This window comes from Solanum dulcamara, chromosome 7, assembly GCF_947179165.1.
Source record: "Solanum dulcamara chromosome 7, daSolDulc1.2, whole genome shotgun sequence".
Classification (NCBI taxonomy): Eukaryota; Viridiplantae; Streptophyta; class Magnoliopsida; order Solanales; family Solanaceae; genus Solanum; species Solanum dulcamara.
The window spans coordinates 10610526-10626386 of NC_077243.1; the positions used below are offsets into that span (position 1 = coordinate 10610526).

A 15861-nucleotide genomic window follows, 5' to 3' on the forward strand; every position below is an offset into this window, starting at 1 on the left:
TTGATTTTGTTCAAAAAAATCGAAGAAATAACTGAACCGAACCGATAAATTATAAATATATATATTTTTTATAATTATATATACATAATATATTATTTTTATGAACACTTTTTAATGCAAAAAATACAGCACACTAATTTAAAATAATAAGGTATGATACGTCATTTATTTGTACAATCATATCATTAGCTTGTGCATTATTCAGTAATGTTATGTTGTTTAGTACATTGAATTAGCTAACAATATAAGCAAGGAGTTAAATCTAATTAAAGTTTTGATATAAGAATTATAAGATCCAAAATGGCACAAAGACAATTTATTTTTTTTGAATGAATTATTGTCTTTTCTTCTCTTTTGAATGAATCGTTTCTTTTATTTTTGTGTATGGTTAAGAACTGAATAACCCAATCAAACCAAATCGAAACCGATAACAACCAAACCGATAAATGCATATTTTAATTGGTTTGGATAATTTTAAAACCGATTAAATTTGTTTGATTTTGATTTTGATCAATAATCGATTTAAACCGACCCGTGAATACCCCTACTTTTGATAATAATAATATGTAAGTGAGGGGTACCAATGTAACTTCCAAAATAACAAAACCCTAATGGGGCACTCTGAATGGAGCTCCTCGACTAGAGTCTCACCTTAAGCGCGAAGGACACGTGGATAGACTCCTAGTTGTTTGCTGATGTGTAAATGTAACCGTAGCCTCCCTATTTATGCTCTTCGTTCTCATCCATTTCCACTCACTACCACCCCACTCTCCTCACGCCTTCTTTTTTTTCCTTTTTCAAGCAAATCTCAATCTAAATCCATAAAACCTATACATACAAATTCATATTTATACGTATCGTCTTCCATTGATCTAGGGTTTCACTGTTGTTTGTATCGATTGGCACTAATTGAGGACGGAGGAATTCGAGATCCGAGACAAGGACGGAGGAATTCGTTTGTTAGACGGAGATTTCGAACTGATCGCTCTCTCTTCACTGTTGCCACTCAGTGCGGAGAGGTAATTACAGCTTTTGATTTAGTTTGTGATTTTTTTTATAACCGTTTCGTGTTGTTACTGGATGTTGATTGTTTGATATATGTAGGTTTCTGTGAAATGGCGTCGAATGAGGGATTTCTGACTGAAGGACAGAGGGAGATGTTGAAAACTGCACCGCTGAATGTGGATGTTTTGTCATCTTCTCCCAAGTCTCCTACTCTGAAGTCTCCAGGTGCTGCTGCTGCTAAGTCTTCGTCTGTACTTTTGGCGGAACATCACGTCAAGGCACCAGGCGGTGGAAAGGCAACCACGGCTGGGATTGCTGTGAGACATGTACGAAGGACGCACTCAGGGAAGCATATTCGTGTTAAGAAGGGTGAGTGTTCTCTGCTGAATCGTGATGACATTTTAGTTCAACTCAAGTTTCAATTTGGTATTTGAGATTCTGAATTATGACCTATTTTTATTGTAATTATATTGTTGAAGTGATTCTAATCTAGTGTGAGTAGTTGAATTGCTAATGACATTGTAAATCCCTTTATGGAGGGTGACAGTGGGCTAATATTTACTTACTTTCACACGTTGAATGTGGATTGATGTACTTCCTAGATGAACTTAGTTTGTTCTTAGTTTTAAAACAATCGTGTCAGGGATAGACTTTGATAGTGAGCCAAGAAAGAAAAAAAGAAAAGAAATGATGTAGCCAAGGGAAGATTTTACCTTAGGCCAAGCGGTGTCAATGGTCACATGACACTGCTTGTCGGAAATTCTTACTGAATATGTATATATAATTAAAAGACGGATCAAAATAGAGGGTATATTGAGTAAAATGACACTCCAAAAGGAGCCACACAGCTCATATGGTCCACATTTATTATTGTTTTAATTTTTGCGCTTCAATCTACAAAATGATACCCCATCCAGGTTCAAACCCGCTGACCTCTTGGTAGTTAACACTTGACAAAATGTTGAACCAATTACTCCAAAATCATATCAGCAAATTTGGTGACAATGGGATACGCTTTAATAGTGACCCAAAAAGAAAATAAGAAAATAAAATGTTGTAGCGCGGGGCAGATTCACCTTAGGCCTAAGGTGAATCTCCCCCCCCCTGTTTCATTAAGATTCACCTTAGGCCAAGCGGGTCACGTGACACTGCTTCGTCGGTAATTTTTACTGAATATGTATATATAATTAAAAGACAACAAAAATAGAGGGTATATCATGTAAAAATGACACTCCTTGACACAAGGAGCCACACAACTCATATGGTGAGGTGCCTTAGTTTTCAATATAGATGTCGCAAGTTCTAATTGTGGTGGCTGCATTTATTATTGTTTTGAAGTTTTTGCGCTTCAATCTACACAATGATACACCATCCAGGTTCGAACTGCTGACCTCTTAGTAGTTAATACTTAACAAAATGTTAAGTATCAGTAATTTTGGCAACAAAGGGATAGGCTTTAATGGTGACCAAAAAAGAAGAAGAAAAGAAATGTTGTAGCCAGGGGAGGCTTTACCTTAAGGAAAGCGGTGTCACGTTCCACTGCTTTGATGGATTTTCTTTGACTGAATATATATATATAATTAAGAGAGAAAAAATTAGAGGGTATATTGAGTAAAATGACACTCCTTGACACAAGGAGACACACAACTCATATGGTCCAGTGCCGTAGTTTTCAATATAGATGTCGCGAGTTCTAATCGCGGTGGCCACATTTATTAAAAAAAATTAGTGGGTATATTGAGTAAAATGACACTCCTTGACACAAGGAGCCACACAGCTCATATGGTCCGGCACCGTAGTTTTCAATATAGATGTCGCGGGTTCTAATCGCGGTGGCCACATTTATTATTGTTTAAAAGTTTTTGCGCTTCAATCTACAAAATGATACACCATCCAGGTTCGAACCACTAACCTCTTGGTAGTTAACACTTAACAAAATGTTGAACCAATTACTCCAAAATCGTATCAGTAAAATTTGGCGACAAAATCTATTTGGATGTATTGAGAAGAATGTGGCTTCTTCCCTAATTAGTTCTTGTGCTATGTTTTTTTTTCTTTCCTTTCATCTTCTTACTCGCCAATGATATTGATTAAGAATGATTTGTAGAATCAAATGAATAATGACTTGTTTAGTAATTGTTTGGTACCCTATATAAAAAAAGGTGTTTCGTATAACTTTTAATGAGGTAATTTAATTTTGAATACATTTAAAGAAACAAAAACTCACTACATTAATTTGTGTTTTATTTGCATTTCCTTCCTTTTATCATATGATATGTTACATTATTTTATTTGTTTGTTCTCATTTAAAATGCGACACTGCTTACGAAAATCCTGCCTATGCCACTAGGCCGGTAGCACAGAGGACTATGTATAAAGCAATGCTTCTTTCTCATGTTAATTTGATGCTCCAAGAGTTCCCGATAAGTCTATATATATAATAGATAATATCAAGTAGGAGATTAGGTCTTTTCTTATGTATTTTGTTAGAAAAGGAGAATATTAATCAAACATTAATTCCTATTTGCTTATATAGTTCCTGTTAAAGGAAGTTACTATATTATTGCTTTCATTTTATTTATCAGTTCTTTTCTTTAAGTCAGTGTTTTTTCATAAAACTGGATGATAAGTGAAATATGTCTAGAGGAACTCTTCCAACTTTAGTTTTAGATATATTCACTGCGGGAGCTCTTCATTTACAGCATTCTTTCAAAATGTTTCAATGTATCCTTCACTGCTGAGTAATTCTTAGTTTTATCATTTTTAATTAGAAATGTCTTGATATCCTTGTGAATCTGGTGGCTCTATACTTTGATGTCAACACACTGCTTTTGGGCTACATACAATTTTTGTGACGCTGTCTGTGCAAATCATTCAAACCCATTTAAGAGGATATAGCTGTTATAGCTTTAATAGGTGTGTCCTGAGCACTGAGTGTTTTCAGGAAGAAGCATTCGGTAGATCGCTTTGCATTTTAATAAGTTGTTGAGATTAGTCTGACAAGTATATCAGCATATGAGCTGTGGAAATCCAATGGTTGTTAGTAGATAAAAGCCAACAGGTAAATGTTTGTTTTAAACTAATTAGAAGTTGAAGTGTCAAAGCTGATTGTGAAGCATCAAAGGATAATCTAAACCAAGTGCTAATATACAGGGAATGCAATATTGAGTATTATTTGTCTGGTGCACCTGTGGTGTTAATTTGGTTTTACCTGTTGGGATCTTGGGTATGATTTGTTTATTTCCCCCTTCTATCAAAGCCTGAAGTTACATTCATTAGAGTTAGTTGCATCTACATAATGTTTTTGTTTTTTTATTTGTAGTACAAGTTACTTCCTTAGTGTAATTTTGCTTTCTTTCTTCCTTGTGATATAGCCTTCAGTGTTCTCAATTGCAAGTATCACGCAGCTTGTAAATGTTTTTTCTTTTTCATTTCTTTCTCTGCACATATACTGAAGGCTTTCCTGCATTTGATGGTCTAAAACAGATGGAGCCGGCGGTAAAGGTACCTGGGGAAGATGGTTAGATACTGATGGTGAATCTCATATCGATAAGAATGATCCCAACTATGATAGTGGTGAGGTGAGTCTTACAGAAACTACACTGGCCTAGGTGATAAAATAACTTTAGATTTGGTTATATACTTATATTACATGTTACATTATTCTTCATTGGAGTACTATTGTTCATCATATATTTATTTTGGAATAATTGATCAAATAAGTTCATTTTTTGGCAATGTAACATTGTATAATATACCAGAATGCTCCCATAATGCCTGCATTACACAATTGTGGCTTATAACGGAGAAAAAGGCAATTTAAAGAATGGTTAAGGGAATCATTAGTGAGAAAGAAACAATGCGAAGGAAGATTAAAGTTCAATCTTAAATATCATGATTGTATAGGGAAGAGCCAATGTGAAGGTTCACAACAACAGGGTATTTTTCTGTAGAAAGCAATGCAAAGTTATTCTCCCTAGTTGTCTATTATCTATTTTTTACACCATGGTTAGTTTATTTTCTTTCTTTTTCTGGCAGCTTACATCTGCCTCCTTAGTGAATAGTCTGTTATGACTTTCCATTTTTTTTTCTCTTTTTAGTAATTTAACAGAGAAGTTGTACTAAGACTTGAACACATGAACCTTTCCACTAAGGAACCTACTGGAGTGCGCCCACAATTGTTTCTTTGTCATAGTCCACATTTATCTTCATATTTTATCTAATCAAATTTAATGGTTAAGTAGTGGCTGTTAACAAAATTAATGTTTTGAGGAGTATTTTGACTTTAAATCTTAGGTTTTATAGGGATACACGGAGGACATACCCCCTGTTAAGGAAATTTGCAATTTTCCATATGCTAACTCCATTTTTCGTGAACTAATTGATTCATTTTATGGCTGTTTGATTTTTCGCGGAAACTGCCTCAGTAATTCTCATGAAAGTTGTTATATTGTTGTTGTCTTCCTCCTCCTTGACTGAACAGGAGCCGTATGAGCTTGTTGGAACTGCTGTCTCTGATCCATTAGACCACTACAAGAAATCTGTAGCATCAATTATTGAGGAATACTTCAGCACTGGTGACGTTGAAGTGGCTACGTCTGATCTCAAGGAATTAGGTTCAACTGAGTATCACCCATATTTTATTAAGAGGCTTGTTTCTATGTCAATGGATAGGCATGATAAGGAGAAGGAAATGGCTTCTGTTCTTCTTTCTGCACTTTATGCTGATGTTATCAACCCTACCCAGATTAGTCGGGGATTTTTCATGCTTGTGGAGTCTGCTGATGACTTGGCAGTGGACATACCAGATACTGTTGATATCCTCGCTTTGTTTATCGCACGGGCTGTGGTCGATGACATTCTTCCACCTGCTTTTATCGCAAGAGCCAGAAAAATGCTTCCAGAATCCTCCAAGGGGATACAGGTGCTGCAAACTGCTGAGAAGAGCTATCTCTCAGCACCACACCATGCAGAACTTGTTGAGAGGCGCTGGGGTGGCAGCACCCATTTCACTGTTGAGGAAGTCAAGAAAAGAATTGCTGATCTATTGAGGGAGTATGTTGAGAGTGGAGACACTGCTGAGGCCTGTAGATGCATAAGAAAATTGGAAGTTTCTTTTTTCTATCATGAAGTTGTCAAGAGAGCTTTAGTTTTAGCCATGGAGATGCAGTCTGCTGAACCACTTATTCTGAAACTTTTAAAGGAGGCCGCAGAAGAGGGTCTTATAAGTTCCAGTCAAATGGTGAAGGGCTTTTCTAGGATGGCTGAGAGTATCGATGATCTTTCTCTGGATATTCCTTCTGCAAAAACGTCATTCCAGTCAGTTGTTCCTCGGGCAATCTCTGAGGGATGGCTTGATGCATCTTTCCTGAAAGCCTTAGGTGAAGATGGGCAAGCAAATGGTCCAGACGATGAAAAAGTGAAGCACTACAAAAAACAGATAGTTAATATAATCCATGAATATTTCCTCTCAGATGACATTCCGGAGCTAATCCGGAGTTTGGAAGATTTTGGGGCACCAGAGTATAATCCCATTTTCCTGAAGAAGCTAATTACCCTTGCCATGGACAGGAAAAACAAGGAGAAGGAAATGGCATCTGTTTTGCTTTCTGCACTTCATATTGAGATTTTTTCTACTGAAGACATAGTCAATGGATTTGTGATGCTACTGGAATCCGCAGAAGATACAGCACTGGACATTTTAGATGCTTCCAATGAACTAGCTCTTTTCCTTGCTAGGGCTGTAATAGATGATGTCCTTGCTCCACTGAATTTGGAGGAGATAACGAACAGGTTGCCACCAAATTGCAGCAGCGGTGCTGAGACTGTCTGCATGGCTCAATCACTTCTATCCGCACGCCATGCTGGAGAGAGGATCCTAAGATGTTGGGGTGGTGGGACTGGCTGGGCTGTGGAGGATGCAAAGGATAAAATTCAAAAGCTTCTTGAGGAATTTGAAAGTGGTGGTGTTATCAGTGAAGCTTGCCAATGCATACGAGATATTGGGATGCCATTCTTCAATCATGAGGTAGTGAAGAAAGCTTTGGTTATGGCAATGGAGAAGAAGAATGATAGGATGCTGGATTTGCTGCAAGAGTGCTTTAATGAGGGGCTTATCACCATAAACCAGATGACTAAAGGCTTTGGGAGGATCAAGGATGGGCTTGATGATCTGGCTCTTGACATTCCCAATGCAAAGGATAAATTTGCGTTTTATGTGGAGCACGCCAAAGGAAGAGGCTGGCTGTTACCTTCCTTTGGGTTACCAGATGCATCTTGATAAGTAGATTCATATACATTAGATCATTTCATCTGTGTATGTTGTTCGTTATTGTCTTCCCTTAGTGTAGCTCGTACCCTTTACTTGGGAGTAGATGGACAGTGACTTTCCAATCCTCTCAGATTTCTCTTTCATTAGTAGTTTTTAAATGATGGATGTTGATGTAAAAGTTGGGGCTCTGGTGTTCCTCTCCTGTAGTGAACACAAACTGCATTACCTTAATCTTTACTATTTTCCAGAATGATGTTTGTACAGATAATTTACATAATTCTGTGCTTGCTGAAGTTTTTTTTTTTTTTTGAGGTCATTACGTAATTAACTTGCATGTTTGTAGTTTTGCAGAGACTACTTTGACCTGAGTTATCTTGTTTAATCAAGAGCGCTAATATGAGTTCATGTGCTATATTGTTGAAGAAATAAATAAAAGTGAATTGCTTTAGTAAAGTGAAGAAGGAAAAACTTTGGATTTTGATTTTAATAGGTTAAATGATCATTGCTAGATTAGAGAGTTCGAATCTAGAAGACTGTAAACATTGAGTTAAAATAATACATAGAATTGAGTTAAGTTGCAACAGTAAGGCATGATAGAAAAACTGGATCATGGACAATTACTGAGAGCTGTCAAACTACGAAGAAGAACATAGTCCTCGTGAGGAAGCTATTGTATGATACCATAAAGGAGAGTCTGGAGCCAAAAGTGCAGCATTCTTTTACAAAAATTCCCAAAAGGCAAAGAAATTTAGGATGAAAACAAAAGGGCAAAGGCGCTAGTAGAAGATCCAGCATGCAGAACACGGCGATCATTAGAAATTCACAAATTAGAAATGCCCCCTTTCCTGACTGCAATCGTAAGATCAAGATCAGAAGTTATGATTTCTAGTCCGTGTGCCGCGAGTGGCTTCTCGATGAATAAGCTGCGATTGCTCTTGAGCCCTTTAACCTTGTCCTTTGTCCCTTAATGGCCCTTACTCCAAGGCTCATGCGACTTACATAAAAAATAGAATGATTAAACGTCTTAGAGAGAATTAAAATCACACTTACCTTTTATCTAACTCTTGTAACAAAATGGATAATGTATCTAACATATAAACCAGGAAAATTTTTAAAGTATTCAACTGGTAAAATGGAGGATGCAGCATTTCGTCGACCAATCTGTTTTTCTTTCCGATAATTGATAACTTCAGTTTCCGAAATGGGGATTGAGGCATTAGAACTGTTGTCTTGTCCAAGCCAAATGCCAAAGTTCGATAAGCCAATATCACATTTTTATTTTCTTTTTACTTTATCAATATGGCTATATGAACAATGTAGAGTAAAGTAAGGGCATCAATGTAACTTCCTAATAACCAAACCCTAACCCGTACGAGGCTGAAATGGAGCTCCAGAAATAGAAACGACACGTGGATGATGACGTGCACCTTTAATCTTAGACTATAGCCTCCCTATTTATATAATAACTCTTTACATTCTCATCCATTTCAACTCAGCTTCTCAATCTAAATCCACAAAACCTATACATACAAAACATAATAATTTACTCTTCTGCTTCACTGATCTAGGGTGTAATCAGTATACTGGAAGATTGTTTTGAAGATCGGATTCTCGATTTTGTATCCTCTCTTGGCTCACCGATCAAGAGCCAAGGAACAGAGGAATTCATTGTTTTACGACGGATAGGTGAAAAAGACAGGATTCTCGATAGTTGTGTTGATTTTGTTAAGAGGAGAGTTGATGGTTTGATATGTGCAGGTTTTGGTGAAATGGACTCAAGTGAGGGATTTCTGACTGAACAACAGAGGGAAATGCTGGATATAGCACCGCAGAATGTGGAGGTTTTGTCATCTTCTCCAAAGTCACCCACAATGAAATCTCCAGGTGCTAAATCCTCTTCTCTTCTCTTGTCGGAACATCATGTGAAGGCACCAGGCGGTGGGAAGGCATCCACGGCTGGTATTGCTGTCCGACATGTAAGGCGTACACATTCAGGGAAGCATATCCGGGTTAAGAAGGGTGAGTATTATTACTTTTTGGATGAATCAATTTTTACTTCTTCTTAAGTTTTTGTATTGAATTTTTTAATACCCAGTCAACTGACCACATCCTGGTGCTTCTTATTGAGCTTAAGATGAAAGAAGTTAGTGTGTCTAACTGATTGAAATTTACACGCCCTTTTGAAGGGATGCATTAGGAAAATTTGGAACTTTTCTGGCATTATTTCTGGATTAATGTACTTTGTAAATGGACTTAATTTGCTCTTAGGTGTAAAACAATCACGCCTTGGTTAGGCTATTATAGTTCAAAAAGAGGCCACAGTGCAGAGAATTGTACATAAGGCAACACTTCTTTTTCATTTCACGTGAATACTCCAAGAGTTCCCTGTGAAAGGTTGATTAAGGATTTAAATTTGATGAGTTCAACCTGTAAGGTATTATCACTTAGCCCATTGCATTTTTAAACCACGTGCTCAAAATCTTATATTTGTTAAAATTTTAGTACTTTTCACTTGGTGTATATTTTCATTTCATGTCAAAATAACTGAGTTCAATTGAACTTAAGCTCCATTCTGCCTATGTTCCTCTAAGCACCTATATTGTATGAGTTCAGTTGAACTCATGCTGCATTCTGCGTATGTTCCCTATATACTCCACAGTCTACACAATATCAATAATTCAGGAGAGTACTCATTTGCTCAAGATTGTTCCCTAGTGATCAATAAAGTGGAAAATTACTTGGAGATCAAGGTTCAAATTCAAACCGAGCTTTTATAAATACCGAGTAATTTTTCTCATCTCCAATGTATTTTGACACCATTGCACTAGCAATTATGTTCACATACGATTTTTAACGAGTTTCAAGGATTTTAATTCATTTGACAAGTCATTTTTAGAACTTGAGGTGATGTTTTCCTTATCTTGGCAAGTTTTCAGTTAGTCCTTCAATAACAACAACAACATATCAAGTGTAATCCCTTTTGTGGAGTCTGGGGAGGGGAGGGTGTACATAAATCTTACCCCTACCTTGGGGGTAGAGAGGTTGTTTATGATAGAACCTCGGCTCAATTAGTCGTTCAACATTTTCTTTTATTACTAATATAATACACATATCAAGTTAATTACTTGTAAATGGGTGTAATATCCGGGACACGAGGGAGGTAGAAGGGCAGTAGAGCTCTATCACCTTTGCCGAGTCAAATGGCGTTGAATAAAGGAGGACAGGCGGAGTAGTGTATATACTTTTGGGTGGGTGGGGGGGGGGGGACACCTCTTATGAATTTTCGTGGATATGTGAGCAGTGTGTTCTGTTGATGCCAAAAAACTGTTTATGTTCACCACACAAAAATCTAACTAATAAGAGCTGAAGTTTGTTAGTACATCCTTGCCCAAGGGTACATGATAGATAGTGCAAGCATTTTTCTGACATTAGGTTCTTCAGGCGCATGAGTTTTTCTTTGTGGTTCCCTCCGTCTTCCCCAATCTCTCTCCATCTCTCTCTCATGTTTGTTGACAAGTGTGCAGCTCTCGCTGAGAGATCTGTGAGGTACTAGCCTAGGCTTTGGTAATACTCCTTGTCTTGCCTCATCCTCCGAAATCCTTGCCTATGAATTTTTCAAAAAAGGAAGCCTGGAAACTGACTGATGTCTTCAATTTCTCTTACATACTTTATCAGTGTTCTTGAATGCGAAAGCATGCAGCTTGTATGTTTTTTCCATGTATTTTTTTCTTTCTCCTTCTACTGAAGGCTTATCTTTATTTGATGGTGAGAAACAGATGGTGCTGGTGGTAAAGGCACTTGGGGAAAATTGCTCGATATTGATGTTGAATCTCATCTTGATAGAAATGATCCCAACTATGATAGTGGTGAGGTGAGTCTTGCCGCTTACTATACTTCTTAGGTAATGAAAGTTACTTTGGTTAATTGCACGTGACATTATTCTTTATTGGAGTACGAAAATAATTTTTTGGTAATATTACATTGTACAATAGACCACAACCATCCCTCAAGTTCTAAAACCATTCAGAATATATACACTATGCACTTGCGGATTAGAATTTTAAAAAGGAATTTAAAATGAGGGAAGGTAATCGGCGATGAGAAAGATAATGCAAAGGAAAAACAATTTTAGTCTAAATATCATGATTGCAAAGTTATTTTTCTAAGTGCTACATGATGTATTCCCAATGAACCATTATTAATTTGCTTTCTTTCCTGGCTATTTACATCCGTCTCCCCAACTACTGATTTGTTGTGGCTCCCAAATGTGCTTTTTACTGATAAGTAAAATACCAAATAATTGTGAATCCTAAAGACTCGAAACACATTTTCCACTATGGAACCTACTTGACCGCTAAGCCAAGGCTCCAATATTTCCCTTGAAGTATGTAGTCAACGTTTTTCTTTATGTCAGTTAAAATTAAATTTAATGGTAGTGAGCAGTGGTCAACAACAACGTACCTAGTGTAATTCCACAAGTGGAGGATCCCTACCTTATGAAAGTAGTGAGATTGTTTTCAATATATTCCCCGCTCAAGTGAAGCATTTCATAGCAGGTATGGAAAGAGAATACAATAGTGAATAAACCATGATGAAAATAATGGAGAAAAAAAATTAGCAATAACAAATAATATGATAACCAAAACAAAGGAAACAACATGTAATAATAAATATCGAAGAGTAAGACAATAGGAGAGCAATAGTATAATACTAGTAAGGAAACTAGACAATGTTTGACTACCTACTAACCTTCTACCTTGATTATCGACCTTAAGCTGGAGGTCTGTCATGTCTAATCACCTCTCCCCAATATTTCTTCGGCCTACCTCTACTTTTCCTCAGACCCACCATGGCCAACTTCTCACACCTCCTCACCGGACATCTGTGAATCCCCTCTTCACATGCCCGAATCATCTCAACCTTGCTTCCCTCTTCTTGTCCACCACCACCATATAGGCCACTTCCACCTTGTGTTGAATATCTTCATTCTTAATTTTATATCTCCTTGTACCTCCCCTTGGATATGCCGCGTTAGTTCATTCATCACCGAGACAAGTAAAACAGGCTAAGAATATTACTGGTTATGAACAGTATTTTAACTTTAAATCCTTGGAGTTATAATACCATATGAAGGGAAGAGGACACAAAATACATATCTTTGTTAAAGAAATTTTTACTTTTCCATCTGGCAATTCCATTTTTCCTGAACCGATTGATTCCTGATCTAGTCTGTTTTACCTGTAATTGCTAGATTAATCAATGTAGTAGGATACTGCCTCAGTAATTTTTTTTATCAGGGTTTAATATTAATGCTGTCTGCACCTTGCTCTAAATGAACAGGAGCCATATGAGCTTGTAGGAACTGCTGTCTCTGATCCATTAGATGATTACAAGAAATCTGTAGTATCAATTATAGAGGAATACTTCAGCACCGCTGACGTGGAACTGGCTGCTTCTGATCTCAAGGAATTAGGTTCTACTGAGTATCATCCGTATATTATTAAGAGGCTTGTTTCTATGGCCATGGATAGGCATGACAAGGAGAAGGAAATGACTTCAGTTCTTCTTTCTGCTCTTTATGCCGATGTCATCAACCCTACCCAGATCAGTCAGGGGTTTTACATGCTTGTGGAGTCTGCTGATGACTTGGCACTGGACATACCAGATACTGTTGATATCCTTGCTTTATTCATCGCACGTGCTGTGGTTGATGACATTCTTCCACCAGCTTTTATCGCTAGAGTCAGAAAAATGGTACCTGAATCCTCTAAGGGGTTTCAGGTGTTGCAAACTGCTGAGAAGCGCTATCTCTCAGCTCCACATCATGCAGAACTTGTTGAGAGGCGCTGGGGTGGCAGCACCCATTTCACTGTTGAGGAAGTCAAGAAAAGGATTGCTGATCTGTTGAGGGAATATGTTGAGAGTGGAGATACTGTTGAGGCATGCAGATGCATAAGACAATTGGAAGTTCCATTTTTCTATCATGAAGTCGTCAAGAGAGCTTTAGTTTTAGCCGTGGAGATGCGGTCTGCTGAACCACTTATTCTGAAACTTTTAAAGGAGGCTGCAGAAGAGGGTCTTGTAAGTTCCAGTCAAATGGTGAAGGGCTTTTCTAGGATGGCTGAGAGCATCGATGATCTTTCTCTGGATATTCCTTCTGCAAAAACGTCATTCCAGTCAATTGTTCCTCGGGCAATCTCTGAGGGATGGCTTGATGCATCTTCTCTGAAAGCCTCAGGGGAAGATGGGCAAGCAAATGGTCCAGATGATGAAAAATTGAAGCAATACAAGAAACAAATTGTAAGCATAATCCACGAATATTTTCTCTCGGATGACATTCCAGAACTAATCCAAAGTCTGGAAGATTTGGGACAACCTGAGTTTAACCCCATTTTTTTAAAGAAGCTAATCACCCTTGCCATGGACAGGAAAAACAAGGAAAAGGAAATGGCATCTGTTTTGCTTTCTGCACTTCATATTGAGATTTTTTCAGCTGAAGACATAGTGAATGGATTTGTGATGCTACTGGAATCTTCAGAAGATACAGCACTTGACATTTTAGATGCTTCCAATGAACTTGCTCTTTTCCTTGCTAGGGCTCTAATAGATGATGTCCTTGCTCCTCTGAATTTGGAGGAGATATCGAACAAGCTGCCACCAAATTGCAGCACTGGAGCGGAGACTGTCTGTACGGCTCAATCACTTCTATCTGCACGGCATGCTGGAGAAAGGATCCTGAGGTGTTGGGGTGGTGGGACTGGCTGGGCTGTGGAGGATGCAAAGGATAAGATACAAAAGCTCCTGGAGGAATTTGAAAGTAGTGGTGTTCTCAGTGAAGCTTGCCAGTGCATACGGGATCTCGGAATGCCATTCTTCAATCATGAGGTGGTGAAGAAAGCTTTGGTTATGGCAATGGAGAAGAAGAATGACAGGATGCTGGATTTGCTGCAAGCATGCTTTAACGAGGGGCTTATCACCATAAACCAGATGACTAAAGGCTTTGGGAGGATCAAGGATGGGCTTGAAGATCTGGCTCTTGATATCCCGAATGCAAAGGATAAATTCACATTTTATTTGGAGCATGCCAAAGAAAGAGGCTGGCTGTTACCATCTTTTGGGTTATCTGATGCATCTTAATGAGAAAAATCATATACATAAGCTTGTTGATCTCTGCATGTTGTTCGTTGTTGCCTTCTCCAAGTCTGTTTTATTTGGGAGTGGTGGATGGACACGGACTACCAAGTCCTTCCCTCTTTCTTTTGAGTTTCTTGTATGATGGATATTTCTTGATGTAAAAATTAGGCCTCTTGCGTTCATCTAATGTAGCGGTAAATGCATACTGCATTACCCTTGCTGTCTTCCATATGGATGTTAGTACAGATCATTATCAATAATCCTGCATTTTTGAGTTCAATCATTTTGTCAATTCGGCATTGTTAACTTGCTTTGTACCATTTGCTTGTTGAGTCCTTTTTGAGAGATGGAAGTCGATTGTATTAGCTTTTACAGGTCAAAATACATTTTGAAGATCCTATACGGTAGGAACTGCTCCTCTTGAGAGAAAAGGAAGCGGAGCCAATTGAGGAACGACAAGGTGTGTTGATTTTACAGTTTTGTCGGGTTAATGATTTCGGTGTCCCAAGTTGTTTAGTGTGCAGAATTGTGTGTAGTTGTTGTTTGGCATCTGGATATACCGGCAGGGGAGAGGTAAAAGTCATTTATATGAATTTGTTTCCATCTTTATTTGCTGTTGTAATCATATATGGAATTTTAGTGGTCGGACTTGTTGCAATGCTTCTTGTCCTTGGATCAAACTGGGGGCATGCATGGTTTAAAAACTCCATTACCAAGCGATTGAACAAAAGGTGAAGTGCAATATTGGAACAATTTAAGGTATGATCAGTTTCATTTTTATGCGACGCAGTTCAGAGGAGAGGCAACAGAAATTATATATGTCACCTTTCTCACTTTCTTTTTGTTCTTAATGTTTCTTATTTTGTTTTGAGTAGGATGTGGCTGGGTAATTTCTTTTGCATTAGTAACTTAAATCAGTAGAATTGGTTAATCAGAGTCTAAAGTATCTTAACAAGTGCCCAATAGACAAGTTAATTCACTGGATAGAGTCTTATAATAATGTTATCTTTAGTCTACCGAATTACCTTTTGTAGTGTATGATTTATCTAAAAAGTTAGCAAATATATAATGTACGATTTCTAATATTTTGCGTTGAAAAGCTTTGTTCAAACAAAATTGAACACCAATAGTTAAACTGGCACAGGTAAAAAATATATGGAAAAAGTTCAAACGTATCCTTGAGGTATTCTACTTGGATTTTTACATTTGCCCTTTGAGCATCTTTCGGTCCCTCTCTTTAATGGATCTGCCAAGTTGGAGCCTATAAACAAATTGAGAGGGACATTATTGAAAGGAAAAATTAAACAAAATAAACCACTTAATTGCCGGCCAAATTCACAAAGTTAATTGCTGTCAAATTCATCCAAGTAGGATTTGATCACTTTACTCAACAATGAACCTATAAGCCACAACCTGAGACAAAAACGTGTATTATTTACTAATTATATTTT

At 37.6% G+C, this 15861-nt stretch overlaps 2 protein-coding genes across 4 annotated transcripts; both read left to right on the forward strand.

The window, feature by feature from the left end:
• Nucleotides 1–738: 738 nt before the first annotated feature.
• On the forward strand, nucleotides 739–7582 carry LOC129894142 (MA3 DOMAIN-CONTAINING TRANSLATION REGULATORY FACTOR 1-like). Its single transcript, XM_055969683.1, has 4 exons — nucleotides 739–1019; nucleotides 1105–1374; nucleotides 4492–4586; nucleotides 5489–7582. Exons 2-4 carry the CDS (start codon nucleotides 1116–1118, stop codon nucleotides 7283–7285), a joined length of 2151 nt encoding a protein of 716 aa, XP_055825658.1. The 5' UTR covers nucleotides 739–1019; nucleotides 1105–1115; the 3' UTR covers nucleotides 7286–7582.
• A 1191-nt stretch (nucleotides 7583–8773) lies between these two features.
• On the forward strand, nucleotides 8774–14690 carry LOC129894309 (MA3 DOMAIN-CONTAINING TRANSLATION REGULATORY FACTOR 1-like). Of its 3 annotated transcripts, none has more exons than XM_055969935.1 (4): nucleotides 8774–8962; nucleotides 9035–9295; nucleotides 11053–11147; nucleotides 12617–14690. In XM_055969935.1, the coding sequence occupies exons 2-4, from the start codon at nucleotides 9046–9048 to the stop codon at nucleotides 14411–14413; spliced, it is 2142 nt and encodes a 713-aa protein (XP_055825910.1). In that variant the 5' UTR covers nucleotides 8774–8962; nucleotides 9035–9045; the 3' UTR covers nucleotides 14414–14690. The 3 variants fall into 3 exon arrangements, with proteins under 3 accessions (XP_055825910.1, XP_055825912.1, XP_055825911.1); XM_055969937.1 differs by having other exon boundaries at nucleotides 9057–9295; XM_055969936.1 differs by lacking the exon at nucleotides 8774–8962 and having other exon boundaries at nucleotides 8969–9295.
• Nucleotides 14691–15861: the final 1171 nt, after the last annotated feature.

Coding starts and splice junctions, on each gene's coding strand:
- LOC129894142 (XM_055969683.1), top strand. CDS start 1,116: ATGGCGTCGAATGAGGGATTTCTGACTGAAGGACAGAGGGAGATGTTG. Junction 1,375..4,491: donor GCATATTCGTGTTAAGAAGG/GTGAGTGTTCTC, acceptor GGTCTAAAACAG/ATGGAGCCGGCGGTAAAGGT. Junction 4,587..5,488: donor CCAACTATGATAGTGGTGAG/GTGAGTCTTACA, acceptor TTGACTGAACAG/GAGCCGTATGAGCTTGTTGG.
- LOC129894309 (XM_055969935.1), top strand. CDS start 9,046: ATGGACTCAAGTGAGGGATTTCTGACTGAACAACAGAGGGAAATGCTG. Junction 9,296..11,052: donor GCATATCCGGGTTAAGAAGG/GTGAGTATTATT, acceptor GGTGAGAAACAG/ATGGTGCTGGTGGTAAAGGC. Junction 11,148..12,616: donor CCAACTATGATAGTGGTGAG/GTGAGTCTTGCC, acceptor CTAAATGAACAG/GAGCCATATGAGCTTGTAGG.